Source organism: Tauraco erythrolophus, chromosome 25, assembly GCF_009769465.1.
Source record: "Tauraco erythrolophus isolate bTauEry1 chromosome 25, bTauEry1.pri, whole genome shotgun sequence".
Classification (NCBI taxonomy): domain Eukaryota; kingdom Metazoa; phylum Chordata; class Aves; order Musophagiformes; family Musophagidae; genus Tauraco; species Tauraco erythrolophus.
Window position 1 is genome coordinate 2394392 of NC_141489.1, and position 17353 is coordinate 2411744.

Here is a 17353-nt window from a genome sequence, read left to right on the forward strand (position 1 = left end):
GTTGCGAGAAAGCTTTCGTAAAGGGATCCGCGAGCCGGGACAGAGCAGCACAAACCGCCGCGGAAGGAGATCGCAGATTTATGAGGCCGAGGGGGTTCTGGTTTTACTGCAGAAAAAGAGGAAAAATTCAAAAATAAACCCCACAAAGCTTCTTTCAGGCTAATATCTCACCCTTTTTCTTTCATAACATTTATTTGTTGACTAAAATGCCGGCACGCACCACCCTCCCAGGGTGGATTTTTTTGTACTTACTCAAAATCTTCCCTTTCTTCTTTAAAAAAAAAAAAAAATTTGTTGTTGTTGTTGTTTGTTGGTAGTTCGGGAGGTTTAAAACAGGGGGATCACCGCGGGGAGCTGCGCGGCCCCGCCGCCCCCAGCACGGGCCGCGGAATGTGCGGGGGCTCCGCGGAGCCTCTCCGAGCGCTGCCTTTGTGTTGCTCTCCATCCCTTTATCCTGCCATTTCCTTACAGGAGGGGTTTCAGTTAGGAAAATATCACCGCAACTGTCAAAATCAGGAACAAATGTCCTCCTTTGATTTAGCGAAAAAGAAAATAAAAATAAATAAAAACCGAGCTCAAGGAAAATGCAAACAGAACCGAGCACAGCAAATATTTCTGACTCCCGAAGCCTCTTGAAATGTTGGTTGGGAGCGATTCCTTTTGTCTCCTCTCTCAACGCATACGAGGAGATTATTAGGACATCATTACTGCAAAGCAGGAAAGAGCAAGGCGAATGATTTAAGCAAAAATTAGTACATTTTTGAATAAAATATGTAGCAACACACGTTTCTCGCTTTTTTAAAGACATTTATTTACTCTATGAAAATAATGTACCATAAATAATTTGCCATTTACTATTAAAGGATTTGAATAAATAGTCTACATCTAAAACTTAAAAAGAGGAAGGAAAATTCCTCCGATTTTTTAAATTTTATTTTATTAAGAAATCTAAAAGTCTCGTTCTGATTCCTGAGAAAGTCACTTGAAGGAATTACAAACGTTTTCTCTTGGGGGGGGGGGGGTCTGACATCTCTGATGTGCGTGAGAACTATCGGGTGCTTAAAATAAATAAAGAAAAAATAGAACTATGATTAAATACCTGCATTTAGTAAAAATCGGGCTGTTCTTTCATGTGAGCCTTCTACAATAAATATTGGGAGGATGATTCGAGTCCCACAGTGTGAGGAGCTTTAAGAGAAAGTGTTTGGGGGGGCAGGATGGGGTGATTCAATGAGAGACGGTTTGGGTTTATTTTGGGGAGCGCTCCCCCTCCCTCCCTTACGGAAGACTGGGGGAGCTGGCGATGGCTCAGGATGGGGCTGGAGCGCCTGGAAGGGGCAGAAGCGGCGAGGGCGGGCGGGGAGCGGGGGTGGCTACTGGAAATTGAAATGTTGTAAATCTACAGTACAAAGTGCGCTTGTAAAAAAGTCCAGGTCTTCCTCGGAGAAGTGGACGGGGCTCTCCAGGGAGCCTTGGAGACTGGGGAAAAAGCCCTCCGAGAGCTGCAGGCAGGACTCTGCCGAGAAGATGCTCAGCTCTGGCAACAAAGGCGAGTCCCGGCTCTCGGGGTGGGCACGGTCCGAGGGGCCGGCGGCGGCCCTGGGTTCCCCCGCGGCCGCCCCCTCCGCCCCGGCGGCGGCGTACCGCGGGCTCTGGGGCTCCTGGCTCCCCGGATTTTCGCTTTGGAAGGGCCCGCCGGGCTCCAGAGCCGGCCCGAAAACTGGGCTCTCCTCGGCCTCCTCCGCGGGGTCGCTGCCCTCGTCCAGGTTGGGGTAGGAGAGATCCCCGTCGGGGGGTTCTTTGTACTGGGTTTGCCTCTTGTGCTTCATCCGGCGGTTCTGGAACCAGACCTTGACTTGCCGCTCGGTGAGGTCGAGCAGAGCCGCGATCTCCACCCGCCGGGGCCTGCAGAGGTATTTGTTGAAGTGAAATTCCTTCTCCAGCTCCAATAGCTGCGTGTTGGTGTACGCCGTCCGGAGCCTCCTGGAGCCGCTGGTGTCTGCCAGCCCCTGGATATCTTAAAACACATAGAAAAATCGCACGTTTTTTTCAGGGAGAGCGGGAGTGGGGGCAAGTGGAGGGGTTGGATCCGTCCCCTCCCTGTTGCGGGCAGGGCAGAGCCGTACCCCGCACTAACGAGCAGGGGGGGCAAGGGGGGGAGGCCGCTACAGGAGAAAATAAATGTTTAATTAAACTCTTCCCACTGTGGAAGAGGGTTGGAAATCACTCTCCAGTCCCATTGTTCCAAGGAAGAGAAAGGATTTTGCTCCCTGCCTCTCCCTTAGAGACCTTCCTTCTCTGCCACCTTCGCGGATAAGGCGAATTTCGACCCATTTCTTCCTGTTGTGTTGTTTGTTTTTTTTTTTTTTTTCTTTTTTTTTTTTCCATTTTTTTTTTTAGCGTTTGCCAGTAGTTCGGGAACGGACGCTGCGGGCTTTGATTTCATTAATCCTGTATTATCCGGCCAATGAGCTCCGGTGTCCGCCCTTCCCCTGCCCCAGCATTTACCTGAACGGTGCCAGGAAAATACCGAAACACTCAATTGTGCCTTAAACATTTCATCCCGGGGGAAGGAGGGTCCCTGGCCAGGGCTGCTCGGCTCCCTGGCCAAGGGGCGCCTCGGAGAGAGGCTATTGCTTTATTGAGGGGCTGGGGGAGAATTTGGGGGTGTATTTATTTTATTTTGCAGTGGGGAGCTGGCTCTCCCCACCGCTGGACGCTGAGAGTCCGGGTCTCGCTCTTTCCACCCCCCCCATCCTGCTGGTAGCAGCCTCCGCGTTACCCACCCGTTTTTCTCCCCCCATCCCGCTCTTCTTTCGTTGTTTGTTGGTTGTGTTTTTTTTTTTTTTTTTTCCTCCCCCATAGGCTTAAAAAAAAAAAAAATCAGGTCTGGGAGAGAAAGTCAAGCGAACGGAGCCGCGGCTCAGCTGCCAGGGCCCCCCCGGCTGGAGCTGCTCAAAATCCCGGCTCCCCCGGCCCCGCTCCCTCGCAGAAGTTACAGCAATTCACTGTTTTATTTGTCGGGGGGAGGAGGCAGGAGAAATTCCCCCCCCGCCTCCCCCGGCTGTGTGCATTGCTGCGGTGTATTTTGTATTTTAGTGCGTGACACGGTTTCGGGGAGCTGCGGGACAAAGTCTGTTGGGGAGGGGGGCTGCGGTGGGGCTCCTCTGGGGCGGGGGGGGACGATTGTTTATTATTCGGCTCCTCTCCGATTTCAGCCAACACCCCTCACCCCCTCATTATACAAACCTGCAGGAGATCCTGCGGCAGGGACCGGCACCGAGGAAGATGATGGGGGGGAAGAGGAGGAAGAAGAGGATGGAGCCTGGGTAGCTTTCTTGGACGATTTCTTCTCCTTCATCCAGGGGAATTCCGCTGCCAAGGGGCCGGGCTGTGCTGGAGGCTGGGGTTGGAGCTGGAGCAGGCCATGAGATGCTCTTTTTTGGCTCCTCGGTCTTGCCTGGCTGCTGGAACAAGGATTCAGGCTGAGGACGGTTTGCTCAAAAGGAGGAGGAATTAGTGTCGAGTCCTTGATTGATGAAGTTTGAAATGTCTCCAGGACAGCGGGAAGAGACGTCAGGCACTCTGCGAGCGAAGGCTGGCTATTTATAAACCCGATCTCCCTCTCAAATTCAAAATTCATGGCTTTTCCAGGGCCCAGGGTTTAAAAAGCGGGAGGGGGGAGAGGAAGGAGGAGGGGGAGAGGGAAAGAAATCTGAGGGCCTCAGTTTTTATGGCAGTGATGATGATGGTTCTCGGGCTTTTTATAATTGTTATATTGCTGATAATACAGGCGTACGGGGACCTTGCTCTATTAAACTCGAGACTGGGGCGAAATTGCAGCCAATTCCTGGTCACGTGGCCAGCCCTGGCCAATGGCAGGCGGGGCCCGGTGGCAAACAGAAAGCATTATTTTCTTTAATTGATTTAAAAAAAAAAAAAAAAAAAGAAAAGAAAAAAGGGCGAGAGAAGATCCCCAGAAAAGCCTCTCCCCCCTCCAACCCCGGCTCCTGCCGCCATCCCTTCCCCGGACGGGGCGGGCGGGCTGCGGGCAGGGAACCGCTGCCTGCCCTGCCCGTGCCAGGCTGCTCCAGACGCCCTCCTTGAGCTTCTGAGAGTTTGTACCCCCGGGGAGGGGGAAGGGAGGACCAGGCGTGGGAAAAAAAAAAAAAAAAAAAAAAAGAGCTTTGCCCCCCCGCGAGGTTCCCGCCTGCATCCAGGGAAATGCAGCCTAAACCGCAGGCGAGCTGGGATCTCGGGTCTGGCAACCGGGGCCGGGGCTGTCGGGGTTTGCAAATCGGAGAGAGAACGAGAGAGAGGTATAAATTTTTATATATATATATATATATAAAATTTATATATATTATATATATATATATATATTGCGGAGCTTGGGAAGTTGAAGCCAGCAGGAGGGTTTGGTCCGACTTTGTGTCCGAGTCTGGGGTCGAGCATTTAGGAAATCAAGGGAGCTTTCAAGTCCAGTCTAGTTAGACCGGCCTGATCCGCCTTGTTATATTACTTTTAAAGAAACAACATAATCTTTCTGTTCTAAAGCCAGACTTAACGGGCCCTTTGCACTTTCCTTAAAGACCAAAAATGTTTGAAATCTTTGAAATCACGTTTCTTCCTTCCCATCTTTTTCTCCCCCTTTCCCCCCACCGCCAATAAACAGCTCCACTTCCAGAGTTTACAAAATAAATAAATAAAATGAAAAGGCATTTCCCAAGAAGATTTTTTTTTTCCCTTTTAAACTACCCGCGTCCACACAAACCGAAAAGAAGAGAGAAACGATCAATCTTTTTCTCGAAAGACTTTTGACAGCTCGGCCTGGCTCAGAGAAGGAATTTGCCTTTTGGTAAAGAGTTACTTAAACCAAGAAAGATTTAAAAGTTTAATCCGAGGATTTGAGTTCGGGAAGTCTAGAAAGTACAAATTTCGGGGAGGTGGGAGAGGAATAAGCTGCCTGCTGCAGAATGGAAATGTGGCTGGTTTGTAGTTTGTTGGTTCAAGCTCCATTTCTCCCATTTTCAGCAGAGAGGGACTGTCAGGCTGCATTCACGCGGGGAGAAGCCTGGAAACTTTTGTCAGTTCAAGCATCTGTGTGGGTGGGGAGGATTTCTGAGAAACACATAATAAATCTCAAGCCGAAGCCGAGGCTGAAGCGCAGTTTAGCAAAGGGGTGAAGAAAATTAAAAAAAAAAAGCATTTTGTTATTACAAAATGCAGCTCGATTGAAGGATTTCCCTGAATATTTTGTATCTGTGAATGCGCTTATCGAAATCAGCGGAAATTTACTCAATCTCGGCAGATCAGGACTGATGTAAAAATGAATAGTTGGGTTTCTGAACTTTTCATGCTTGTTTGGAATAAAGTGGCGTTTTGGGGGTGTCGGGCTTTGCCACGAGGCTGCCGCTTCCTCCCTGCCCTTTGAGGGATGGTGCGGTTCACTTGGGAGCTGGGATACAGCGAAAGAGTTTGGGATGTGAAAGGAAACTCTTTCCAGCCGCTCCCGACTTTTTGCTGCTTTTGGTAACACTAAAGTTGCAAGAGGGAAAAAAAAAAAAAAAAAAAGAAGAAAGAAACAAGAAAACAAACAAAAAAAGAACCTCTTGGGGAAAGAGGGATTTTTCCCACGCACCACGCGGAGGCACAAGGGAAAAAAAATCTCCCTACTCCAGGGGAACGGCATCACCTTATACGTATCAATTCCCAGGGTGAGTGGATGACAGAGAAATGCAATAATTGTGAGACAAACCAGGGCCTGCTGCCTCATTGCAGCGGCAGAAATTAATCCGTGGCTGTGAGGAGCTGCAGGAGAGGGACCCCCCCGAGAATCTGAGAGGTGCCGCGCTCAGAGCCTCGGAATTGCCTGCTTTTTTCCCCTTTTCCCCATTTTAACCAGTTCCTGGGAATTCCTGACACAAACCCCAGCAACATGGCGACCAGGATGCGAGATGGAAAAATATATTCGAGGAGGAGGAGGTGGGGGGGGAAGCCAACGGCAAACCCGAGCCCAAGCCGAGCTCTTGCGCCTTGAGCCGATCCCAACCAGAGCCTGAACGCCTTTTGCTTTTAAATTATGGGATCCCGAATGGTAAATTGCTCTCTGCATGGACGGGCACAACCCACCCCGGTCCTGGGGAGAAAAACAAGCCCTGTCTTTCCGTTCCACCGTTATTTATTATTGCACGAAGGTTATAATTATTAACCTGGAACTTCATTTATTAAGAGAGATCAGAGATAGAAAGAAGCACGAGATCATTTCTCATGCAAAGCTTTTTCCACTCGACCTTTCGGTACCCGTGGGTTTATCCAGGGGCTGTGCACACAGGTGTATAAAATACAGACACCCACACCCCCTATTTCTACAACCCAGTCCTTTTTTTTGGTATCATTTACAGTCTTTTCGCCCTTTCCCCCCCCCGCAGCAACCAAAATCCCCCTCTCCTTTCCTGCAGACGGGACCTTCCCCTCCCCATCAGCCCCAGAAATGGAGCATTTCGAGTCTGACAAGCAGTTCACCCCCTTTCCAGAACCATCAAACTTTTATTGGCCCTGGCTGCTTTAATATAAGTTTTCTTAGGGCTTTAGAGCATAAAAGGCAAATTATTCACGGTATTATCCCATCTGCTTTTGCTGCTGGCAAAGGGTTGTTCTCCCTTTTGCTTGCGCCGATAACGTAACCTTTGGCGGCGGCTTTTTCCCCCTTTTTAACAAAAATTGTAGATGCGTCTGCTAGTCTGAGGGGGTGTAGGTGTGTGTATGTTCGTGTGCATGTATGTGCACATGTATGTGTGTGTACATGTGTGCACACGTGCGTGTATTTCAAACAGAATTAATTATAATAAGTAATTTAATTTCTCTCCACTTTTAAAGTCCCCGCATGGAAACTCTAGGCCTTGTTCTTCTTCTTCTTTTTTTTTTTTTTTTTTTTTATATTATTAATCCTTTTCCTTTGTTTTCATTCGCGGCCCAATGGCAGCGCAGCCCCGACGCCACGTGACCCCCCTTTGTGGCCGCGGGCGCGGGCCGGGCCGCGCAGGGACCGCGGGGGACCGCGGAGGGGGCGGCGGGGCCGGGCCGGCTGCTCTTGGCCCGAACCCCCGGGGTTTCACCCCAGAAAGGGCCGCAGACACGAACCCCGCTGGGCGGACTCCGAAACATTTCGAGTCGTCCTTTTCCTGCGTTCTCTTCGCTGTTTTTCCATGTACATGATTGATTTTTGCCTTAAAATCCGACTGATAGGACAAGATAAAATTGATAACAGAAAGTTTATTCAAGAATTGTTCAACAGACAACCCTTAAGCAAGGAAATAAAATAACTACTGTAAGAACAAAGAAAGATCTCCAAAGAGGAGGGGTGAGGTGGGAGGGAGGGATTAGCTAGAGTTCTAATTCAGGACTATACAATTACAGTCTGGTTCTGCTCTCATGCCTCCAGTAGAACTAATTACATTATTCATAAGTACGAAGGTAACATAAAACTACTGGTCTTTCTAAATTACGATAACTAAAAGAAGCTCGTTGTACAATGACAAGGAAACACAATGTCCTTTATAACAAGTAAATACTAAAAAAGTACAATTTGATTCTTTTTTTTTTTTTCCTCATATAAATACATAATATTGGAGATAAATAATACAAAAAAAAAAAAAAGAAAATATTTTAAACTGGCTATAACCAATAAATATATATGAATGTTCACCAGAACACACACCTATTGAAGGACATCTCGACTGAGCTGGACGAACATCCTTCAAAGTTGTTTTTATACCCATTATATGTAAACTCTAAGTGCAACAAAGATGTCCAGACAAGAAAGCATTAGCAAATACTAGAGATCCATTCACTTCTGCTTCGATTGGAGGACATTCCGTTTGTTCAAATATACCCTGTTTTCACGTAAGGACAAGAGAAGAGGAGGAAAGAAGCGTAGGACTTCTGAGTCTTAAGATTGCTTTTCTGTTAATGAACCCTAAGAAAAATACCCCCAAAACCAAAAAACCCCGGCACCATCGAATGTCATCAAAGGTGAAGGTGGGAAAATATTCAGACCTGTCAACTCTTTCTTCCTCTCTTTGGACTCCTGTTATTGTTGGTGGGGGGGTTTAGGCATTTCAAAAACTCGTTTCCTGAAACTTTTGCAACACTGAGACCACTCTTATTCTAATTTTTTCAATTATTATTATTGTTATTGAGAGTGGAGGCAGGGCCTGGAGGGGAAGAGTGTGAATCCCACGTGTTGGTAGGTGTGTATATTTGCAGTTTATGTGGGGACTGGTGGGAAGTCACTCAGCGAAAAAGGATGCCCTTCCTCTGAAGGCTGGAAAGGAAAGCACAAGGTTCCTCTTGAGAAGGAATTGGAGACTGGAGGATAGATTTTCTTGCAAACCTCTTTTGATTGCATGTGTACACACGTGTACACACTTACGTAGATGCAGAGACACCAACTGTAAAGACTTGGCTGGCTGAATAGTCTCCTTTCCAGTGTCCGAGAATTATCAGTGATGATTTGTACTTGGTTTGGAAATGAAGGATGCTGCTGCTAAAAATCTGCTAGATTCCCACAAAACTACCCCAAGCCCATTTCAGAAGCATTTGTGTTGAAACACTGGAGGTATATCTCTTCAGAGAGAGAGCTGTTCTTGGCAGTAGAGACTGAAATGATTGGAAATTGTGCCTAATAAAACCCGGAAATAATAATAACAAGCACAACAACCTGGTAGAAATTGCCCCGTCAAAGAAAGAAAGAAAATGGCTCAACACAAATGTTCCTGAAGCCGGTCCTGCCCTCTTCCCCTCTCCCATGCCCCATGGCGAGGTCCCATCTGCTTCGCCTGAGCCTGTCCCTGCTCCCTATCACAGGTGGGTCAGCTTGGGCGCCTCTTGGATTCTGCCCTGAGAAGAAGCGTGGTGCGTGGAAAGGTCTGTGTAGGTGGGGTGGGTCTCGCATGGTCCGTGGTGCTGGCTCGGGGGCATCTGCGGAGGCCCGTTGTAGTCCATGTTGGCAGCCTGGTGATGTGGCAGGTGATTGAGGCCGTAAAGGGACGGGCCAGAGGTGGGCATAGAATCCACATAGTTACCTCCAACATAGACGGGGCTTCCCTGCATACTGGGAGTCCCGTAGGCCACCCCGTTCCCTTGTAAGACGTGGGGGTCATACTCGGGGGCCGTGTTGGCGTATTTCTGTTGGGAGGGGCAGCCTTTGATGGGGTTTTGGTAGTTAGTTGACATGGCATAGGCATTTTGGTGGGGTTTATTGAAGGAAGGCGGCGAGGGGGCATCATAGTTACTGCTCATGGTGTGCAAGGCGTTCATAAACCCGGCGGAGGATTGCATGGGCTGGGGCGGGCTGCCGGTGGGGGAAGGCCCTCCAGAGGAAGACCCCATCCCTTTCGACTTCTGATCTTTCTTATACTTCATCCTCCTGTTCTGGAACCAGATCTTGATCTGCCTCTCGCTGAGGTTCAGCAGGTTGGCCATCTCCACGCGGCGGGGCCTGCACAGGTAGCGGTTGAAGTGGAATTCCTTCTCCAGCTCCACCAGCTGAGCACTGGTATAGGCTGTGCGGGCTCTCTTGGAGGCCGAGGAGCCTGGAGGGCTTTTCTCGCCGCTGCAGGTTTCTGCTGGCCGCGAAATGAAATAAAAGATAATTACTTACATGCAGAAATTGAATGCATCGTTTCTTAATAAATCCTGGAACAGGCACAAGAGCTCGACCCCCCTTTCCCTCACCCCTTTACATTAGCCTGCACTCCATAATCGTGTCATTTATTAAGAGTTCTGTTCTCCAAAGCTGCCCCTGGTTTATGAAAATTTGATCATGTCATGTAGAAAAGGATTCCAGGGCCATTTATTTAGGAGTCGATTATTTCCAACAGATAATTTTGAGAAAATAATATTTGGCAGGGGGGCAGTCACTGCAAAGCCAATTAATACCAACACGGGTCAGTGTTGGCAGGTGTTTTGTGTGCTGAGGTACGAACATGTGCACACACACACACACATCTTGCATGTATCTGGTATTTGTGCAACACAAATATTTGCACATGCATTGTTGAACACCGAAGTGCATTTGTCCCAACCTTTCCGTGAGAGTAACACGTATATAAGAGATAAATTATACTAAGGTAGAGTGAAGTGTGTGCCGCAAAGTTTATATGAATATATTTTTCAGAACAGGGCTGTTTCCATACTGATTTTCTCGATCACGTTAGAGATGTACGTGTATACATGCAAGAATATTCATGTTTTTATGCATATGCTCTACACAGACACATATACGCCCAGAAAGCACCACGTTTTCTGCTGTGTCTGGAGGCAGGGAGGTGGGAAGAGAACAAGTGCCCTGCTGTAGCATCGCTAGGTCGAGCAGTGGGTGTACACTTTCGTGTACCTGTATCTACACAGTCAGACATTGGCTGTGTGCTACCTCCTGGCTGTGTTTCCCTGAGGTTCTCTGGATTATCTGTTTAAAATAAACCAAGTGTGTGCAGTCAGTGCAGCAGGATGGGCCAAGGCTTGCTCAGCCTGGCTGGGGTATGTGGCTGGCAGTCTTGGGATCATGCCCAGCACCAGGATCCTTGCTGGATCTTTGTTGCATCCTCTCCCTCTCTCCCCTCCCTCCAAACGAGACCACTCCAGCCAGTGGCTTCAATCCCTCGCAGTTTAGGAGAGCGGAGGGTTACAAAAGCAGAACAGTGTACCTGTGCTAGGGGAGCTGGTTTTCTGTTTGGAGTTTTGCCTCGATTCTTTCATCCAGGGGAAAATCTGCTTGGTGAGACTGGCGTTTGCACTGAGGTTGGCTTTGCTGGGGGCACTTTTACTGCTCCCCGACTGGTTATTGCTGTTGCTACTGGTGCTGTTGGTGGCAGGGTTTGGGGGCGGCGAGACGGGGGGAGGCGGGTGGTGCTCCTGGGGCAAACTTGGACGCATGCAGCTCCCGTTCAGGTCTTTACTTTTTGCGTGCGGGGTTGTGTTGCCAAGAGACTGGAGGGAGCAGGCGGACCTCTGGTAGTCGTTCTCCACGTGAGAGGCCGGCTGGAAGGGCTGCTGGGGACCCTCGTAGCCAAACCCATTGGCACTCCCGTAGGAGTAACCCCCGAAGAGCGTGGAGCTGTCGTAGTACGTTGTCTTCTGCATCTCTGGGACTCCCCAAAACGATTTTTCCGGCTACCAGGGTCTTGACACCCCTATGGCAGAACATTGGCACCCCAAGGCCACGTGACAGGCCGTTTCCAGCTGTCTATTGGAAGCTGACCTGAAAGGTTAGGAGAAAACACATAATAATAGTACCCGGCCTATGAATCCATCTTGGGGCCTGAAAGGCCCATGACATGAATAGGGTCCCGCAGAACAGGGGAACAGATGCTTTGAGCAGATTTTGTCCTGTGTGCAGCCTAAGGAGGCTCCACAAATGTTACAGTGTGAAAGTGTCGAACTGATTTGGGAGGGGAGTTTTCCTGGCTCGTTGGTTGTTTGCATCTTTTTTCCCCTTAGAGGGTAGCACCCAGGATGTATAACTACACACATGCTCTATAAGTACACGTGGTTTCATCTATATACATCTATTTACTTCTCTATTTATCTACGTACCTATGTACGCACACCCACGCATACACGTGTACCTCCATACAAACATGGATGTACATACATGTAGATGTGTTGTGTTCACGTGTACACAGCCATCTCCAGATAGCACACCCGTTAACGTAAACATCAGAATACAGAACGGATAATTGTTAGCTACGAGCACGAAAGGAATGAAAGTCTTGCTTTCTTACCCCTGACCTATTCAAATCAGCCTCTCACACACACAAAAACCAGCAAGACATTATACCATCAGAAATTAAAAATCTGCTAAGTTTATTGTAGGTCCTCTGTCTGGTATGTTTGTTTTCAAACTGAAAACAGCAACTAGTCAGTGTGTTTTATCCAGGTAACGGTGTCCTGACACAGTTGGCTTCATTTGCTGTTTACACAGGGACTCACGATGTCTTTGGAATTCAGTGCAAATATTTTAAGCAGATTTAAGCAGGGGCATGAATTCAAGAATGTGCTTCCTTTGGCCTGTTTGTTAGTTTCTCCGTGTCTGGTAGCACAGGTTGTATTTAGAAAACATACCCCTTCATCGCCCGCACTGCTTTGTACTCGTCAGTCCTGTATCTGGAACTGCCATTGGCAAGATGTGATTCCAAAACCAGTTTAATTGCTCTTTTTTTTTTTTTTCCCTTTGGAAAACAAATGCATCACCAGGCCATTTGCTCTTAACTTGCTGCCCCTTTGATTTTTCATCGTTCCTCCCTCTCTCAGTCCAAGCTCAAAAAGTCTGAAAACCCAGTCCAAAGCCTCAAATTGCAAAATGAAACCTTCCTTTTTTCTTTCTCTCTCTGACCTTTTTTTTTTCTTCAATCTCCATCTTTCTCTTTCTTTTCTCAAAACACAAACTTTCTCTACTGTAAAGACAGAGTGGAAATACCCTTAGAAATACAAAAACTGTCTTGACCTGAAAATAATCTGGTGTGTGAGGATCAATCAAGCAGCACACGTATTTTAAAAAGGCAGAGACTTCTCTCTGCAGCTCAGAGTTTGCGAGGAGCCACTGTGCATTTTGTTTTGAAATTTATATCTATTGTATACTTAATTGTATCTCTTGTATATTTAATTTTATCTGGGCTCTTTCATTCTCTAAAATAAAATAAAATAAACTCTGTAGAGATAAAGTCTAATGCGATATTTCTAAGTACCGGGGTTTAACAGAAGCCACAGCTTGACAATAAATAACATCTTTTTTTTTTTTCCCCTTCCCTGACTGCTGCGTTCTTATGTCATGTCATATGAAACCTCCGTATACTTCTAACACAGCCTGAGACAACGTGTCCACGAAGGGACTGCTTCGCTTTTTTACCCTGATTAAAGCCTTTATGCATTCCCAAATCCGTATTGCATCTTCCACGGAGATGTATTATTGTCTACAGAGGGGATGGTATCCTTCCTGGGAGTTATTCTCATTTGGTTTCCTCGCCATGATAAATATGTCTTATTAAAAAGTAGACTTCACTACCCGAGCCGAGAAGCTGTGAATTAATTAACAAACAGCAGCGCCTTTATTATGAATAGGTTTGCTGAAAACATCTACGAGGGCAGAGGTGGGAATTTCTCCAAGGCCTTCCTGTCTGGCATAGGTTTCCTAAAAAAAAAATCAGCAAAACAAACCCAAACCAGAACAGAGAGCAGAGGCTCAGCTAAAGCAGCTAAAAATAACAGCAACGGGTTTTTTTTTTTCTTTTTTTAAACGTCCATAAAATAAATTTACAATCCCCTTCACCCAAAAGCTCGCTCGCTTGTGGCTTCCACAGCAGATTTGCTTTGTACCTCGTCTCTCAGCGCCTCACAAATGCCGCTCATTTATCTTCGCCGAGGACGGCCGCAATCCTAATTATTTACTCCAAGGAATTGTTTAAAAAAAAAAAAAAAATCTCAGGCAGAATAATAAATATTCGATTATCTCCTGTTCCAATTAAACTCGGGCAGGATCCACGCTGGCTGTTTCCTCAAGCTCCCAAGTTTCACTTTGCGAGCGGAACCATTTAACCACAAACTCTTTGCCTGCAACTTTTGAGTGCGAGGATTTAGAGGCATTTAAAGGAGGGGGAAAAAAAAAAGGGGGAAAAAAAAAAAGTCGGGGGAAGGTGCGAGAGGGAAAGGGTTGCGGGGAGGAGGATGCTCGGGAAAAAAAGAAAAAAAAAAACAACAGGCAGTCGGGGGAAAAAGATAAAAGAAAGAGAAGGCAGAGGGATTCTCCTGGAAAGCCATCCCCTCCATGTTGGAAATCCTAAATTCACAACCTGACTGTGCTTATGAAGAAGAGCAGCGCCTTTCCCCTCCCCCCGCCCCCTCCTAAGGTATATTTCCCAGAGCCAGCGAAAACGGGCATAGCCCCACTTTTAATTTAAATTATTATTAATAATAAATATTCTAACCATGCCCTTAACAATAGGTCGGCTGCTCAGAAAGAACTCAAATCCCAGCGACTGCCTCGCGGTGGGTATGCCTGGAAAATAGAGACACATTCCTAAAATTTCCCTCTTCCCTCCCCCCACAAACCGAGCTTCACCCCAACCAGAACTCCCCACTTGTAAAGCCGGGGGAGGGGGGGGGGAAAGGGCCCTGGATGAGGGCTGCAAAAGAGTCTCTGCGTGGAAGGAAGCTTAAAGCTTGTGAACTCTTCTTGAACCGAGATTGGAGTCATATGGTCATAAATCATTGGGACATATACTCCGCCATTCACAAAGTGATAGCCTATTTGAGTCCGGCTTACCTTAGTCTCTGACGAGCAAAGCACAGGCAGACATAATATATTTTCACATCCAGCATCCACGCAATCAATAAGCAAGGAATGACCCCCTTCCTTTAAAAACGTTAAAGGAATATACGAGAGAGAGGCAAAAAAATCCAGCATATGCATGTATATATGTATTTAAAAAAAAAAAAAAAAAAAAAAAAAGCCAAAACAGAGGGGGAGGGGGCTCAGCCAGTGGAGCTTTCGGTTACGGCAGCTCAAATTGTCTCTCTGTCTCCGTTTGGGGAAGAGGGGAAAAAAAAAAAAAAAAAATCAAGATGCTTTCCAGCTTCCAAGATGTGCAGAAAAGCTGAGGGCTTTGAATGGACAAACCCTGAGATTCTGGTTGCCCTATAGACTGGTACGCGCTGCTCACTGATAACAATGGCCTCTGCTTTACCACGGCAAAGGGGAAGAAGGGAAAGGAGAAGGGAAAAAAAAAAAGAAAGAAAGAAAAGCTGAACACAACACACACACACACACCCCCCCTTTAACTATGCAATGCTTGGCTGGGATTAAAATAATAACGCAAAGAATCCAGGCTACAGGGGGGGTGGGCGGGGGGGGGGGGTGGGGGGGAAGAAAGCGGAGGGGATATTTAAAAATAAAGATTTGGTTCGGATTGCCGGGCAAAGCCAACGAGCCTCCAGAACAGCGTCACTAGTGAAAAATTATGCTAATTGCAGCCGTGGTGGACAGAGGCCTAAGCAGAAAGATAGCAAAGCTCGCCTTTGATTCACGTGCTTAACAATTAGGTGTCAATTTATGCTAATAAACCGTTTCAACATAGTCATAGTCTCCCCCCTCCCCTCCGCGGCGGCGAGCGCGGCTCTTTCAATGGCAGAGGCTGCGTTTGGCTCCTCGCAGAGACCCCCCCCCATATGAAACCCACTTTTCTGGGGCCCGGGAGGGGGGAACGCGAGCTGCCGGCCCCGGTGTTTGCAGGGGGCTGGGGGGAGGAGGGTGGGGAGGAAGGTCTTGTTTTGGCGCAACTCCGCAGCCCCGCGTAACTTCGGCGTTAAGTTTGTCCTCCCGGTGGCCGGGGGCTCCTCTCGGCCTCCACCGGGGAGTAGGTGCGGTGTTTGGTGGGGGAGGGAGGGGGTTCAGGGCGCAAATCACCCCCGGGGGAGGCCAAGGCAGCGAGGTGTTGGACAATAAAGATTATTATTATTGCTGTTATTAATGCCGCCGTTACTGCCGCGCAAAGCGCTGCCGCTGTCGCCACGGGAGATTTATGCCTTTCCCCGCTCCCACGCGGCTGCCGACAGCAGAAACTCGCCAAGATCCGTTCCGGGGAAAGCCCGTGACGAGGAGGGGCTGGCGAGTGGGAGGAAGGCAGGGCAAGGAATTTAGGTGTCTGCACTTTTCTTGTTTTCTTTCTTTTTTTTCTTTTTTTTTTTTTTTTTTTTTTTAAGTGCTACTTTTGTTTCACGTCGCAATTATCTTCCCTCCTTTAATTCTGGCGCTCACTCCTCTGGGTTAAGTGCTGACGGAGGGGAATTTACGTTTAGCAAAGCAAGAAAAAGAGGGACCACAAAGGCTCTTTGGACTTCGCTGGGAAGGTATGACCCGTCTGAGGGTTTGCATCGCCCTTTTTGGCTTTTTTGGTTTGTTTTTGTGTGTGTGTGTGTGTGTGTGTGCGCCTTTAGGCTGATAACTCTGGAAAGAAAAAGAAGGGTGTCCAAGTAAACATTTGACTTTCGAGAGGACTCTTACTCTGGGGTGGACAGACGAGGTTTTTTAGGTGATGGATCAAGTCTTATCCCAAGGACTACGGTGTTTCCAGCTATTGTTCTGGCTGCAGCTTTCAGATCCCAGACGTGAGGGTTTCGACCAGGGGACACCAGTATTGCGATCCCCACTCCCCCCCCCCCCGCAACTGACTTTTTATGAACTGCCCCAACATAAATCTTCTGCTACAGAATAGTTCCTATTTTGGAGCGCCGGCGTTGAAATTCCAGGGAAGGAAAGAGGAAGAACAGTTGTGGACTATTCATTTAAAGACTTCTCTGTAGGTGAACTGCTCTATAGGTTTCTGAACATGGATCTCCACTGGCTCATTCGGAGTGCCCAGGAAATCAGAAGTACCTCGGATTCTGCAAGTAACTCCTCTGAAGTGCAAAATTTGTTTCTAACCTTAACTAGCAGCTGAATAATAATAATAATAATAAAAAAAAAAACTATTAAGAAGGTCGCTGCAAGTTTGTGTGTTGAGCTCCTGTAAGTAGGTTGTTTTATTTTTTAGGCTCCCTGTGTATTACCATTTTTGCTTGGGTTGCAGCTTATTTTTCTTTAAAATGTAACTCCCTCGCACTCGTCACGAAATCAGCAGCAAATGTTGCAATCTGCCTGGGTTTCCCTTCAAAGGGAGTACAGGAAATATCTTCCATTTAAAACACTCCTTCGAAGTCACGGCCATAAATCACGAAAGTTTAAAGACAAGCCAGTAGCGAAAGGAAAATACTCAGCTGAAATCCGGGGCAGCCGCGCTTATTCTGGGGGTGGTGGAGGGGGGGTGAGGGGAGGAAAGTCACGTTGGGTGACTTTAAAGAAGGAATGGCTCCCAAGCCTGGTGCAGGGGGAGACACGGAGACACACACAGACAGGGACCAGGTAGGATATTCAGCAAAACTCACCGATTCTCGGATGTCTGGTCCAGCAAATACCAGGCAGCGGTGGACTTTGAGAAAGGAGAAGAACTGGGAAGGGAGAGGAAGGAGGGGGGGAAAAAAAAGTATGAAACTTCGGTCAGAAAAACGTGGACATGGGAATTCATCACAGAGAGAAACCTTTGGGTGGAAGTGGGGAGAAGATGGACTCTCATGAACAAAAGCCTCAGCTTTTCCTCTGAGATTCTCCCCCATCCAAGTAACCACAGCGTTTCCAGGGATCGCACCCGTCTCCATCCACTGATAACCCAACATTCTCACCGGAGGCGGGGGACACCAGGTTTATTTCTGTATTTCTGATGCAATCTCCTGTCCCCCGGAGTTTATTTCCACCTTTTCC

General features: G+C 47.7%; 2 protein-coding genes across 3 annotated transcripts; both read right to left on the reverse strand.

Moving 5' to 3' along the window:
• Positions 1 to 1373: 1373 nt before the first annotated feature.
• Positions 1374 to 3643, reverse strand: HOXB2 (homeobox B2). The gene is made up of 2 exons (XM_086626650.1): positions 3250 to 3643; positions 1374 to 2017 (listed from the first exon to the last, which is right to left on the reverse strand). The coding sequence occupies exons 1-2, from the start codon at positions 3641 to 3643 to the stop codon at positions 1374 to 1376; spliced, it is 1038 nt and encodes a 345-aa protein (XP_086482776.1).
• Positions 3644 to 8862: 5219 nt separating this feature from the next.
• HOXB3 (homeobox B3) lies at positions 8863 to 11145 on the reverse strand. 2 transcript variants are annotated; one of them, XM_086626400.1, is made up of 2 exons: positions 10710 to 11145; positions 8863 to 9626 (listed from the first exon to the last, which is right to left on the reverse strand). In XM_086626400.1, the coding sequence occupies exons 1-2, from the start codon at positions 11143 to 11145 to the stop codon at positions 8863 to 8865; spliced, it is 1200 nt and encodes a 399-aa protein (XP_086482526.1). The 2 variants fall into 2 exon arrangements, with proteins under 2 accessions (XP_086482526.1, XP_009988544.2); XM_009990242.2 differs by having other exon boundaries at positions 8863 to 9629.
• Between the last annotated feature and the right edge of the window lie 6208 nt (positions 11146 to 17353).

Bases quoted from the DNA above. Each gene is read 5' to 3' on its own strand.
- HOXB3 (XM_009990242.2), bottom strand. From the start codon at position 11,145: ATGCAGAAGACAACGTACTACGACAGCTCCACGCTCTTCGGGGGTTAC. The intron at 9,630-10,709 runs GTACACTGTTCT...TTTCGCGGCCAG, and splicing joins AACCAGCTCCCCTAGCACAG to CAGAAACCTGCAGCGGCGAG.
- HOXB2 (XM_086626650.1), bottom strand. From the start codon at position 3,643: ATGAATTTTGAATTTGAGAGGGAGATCGGGTTTATAAATAGCCAGCCT. The intron at 2,018-3,249 runs GTTTGTATAATG...ATGTGTTTTAAG, and splicing joins TGCCGCAGGATCTCCTGCAG to ATATCCAGGGGCTGGCAGAC.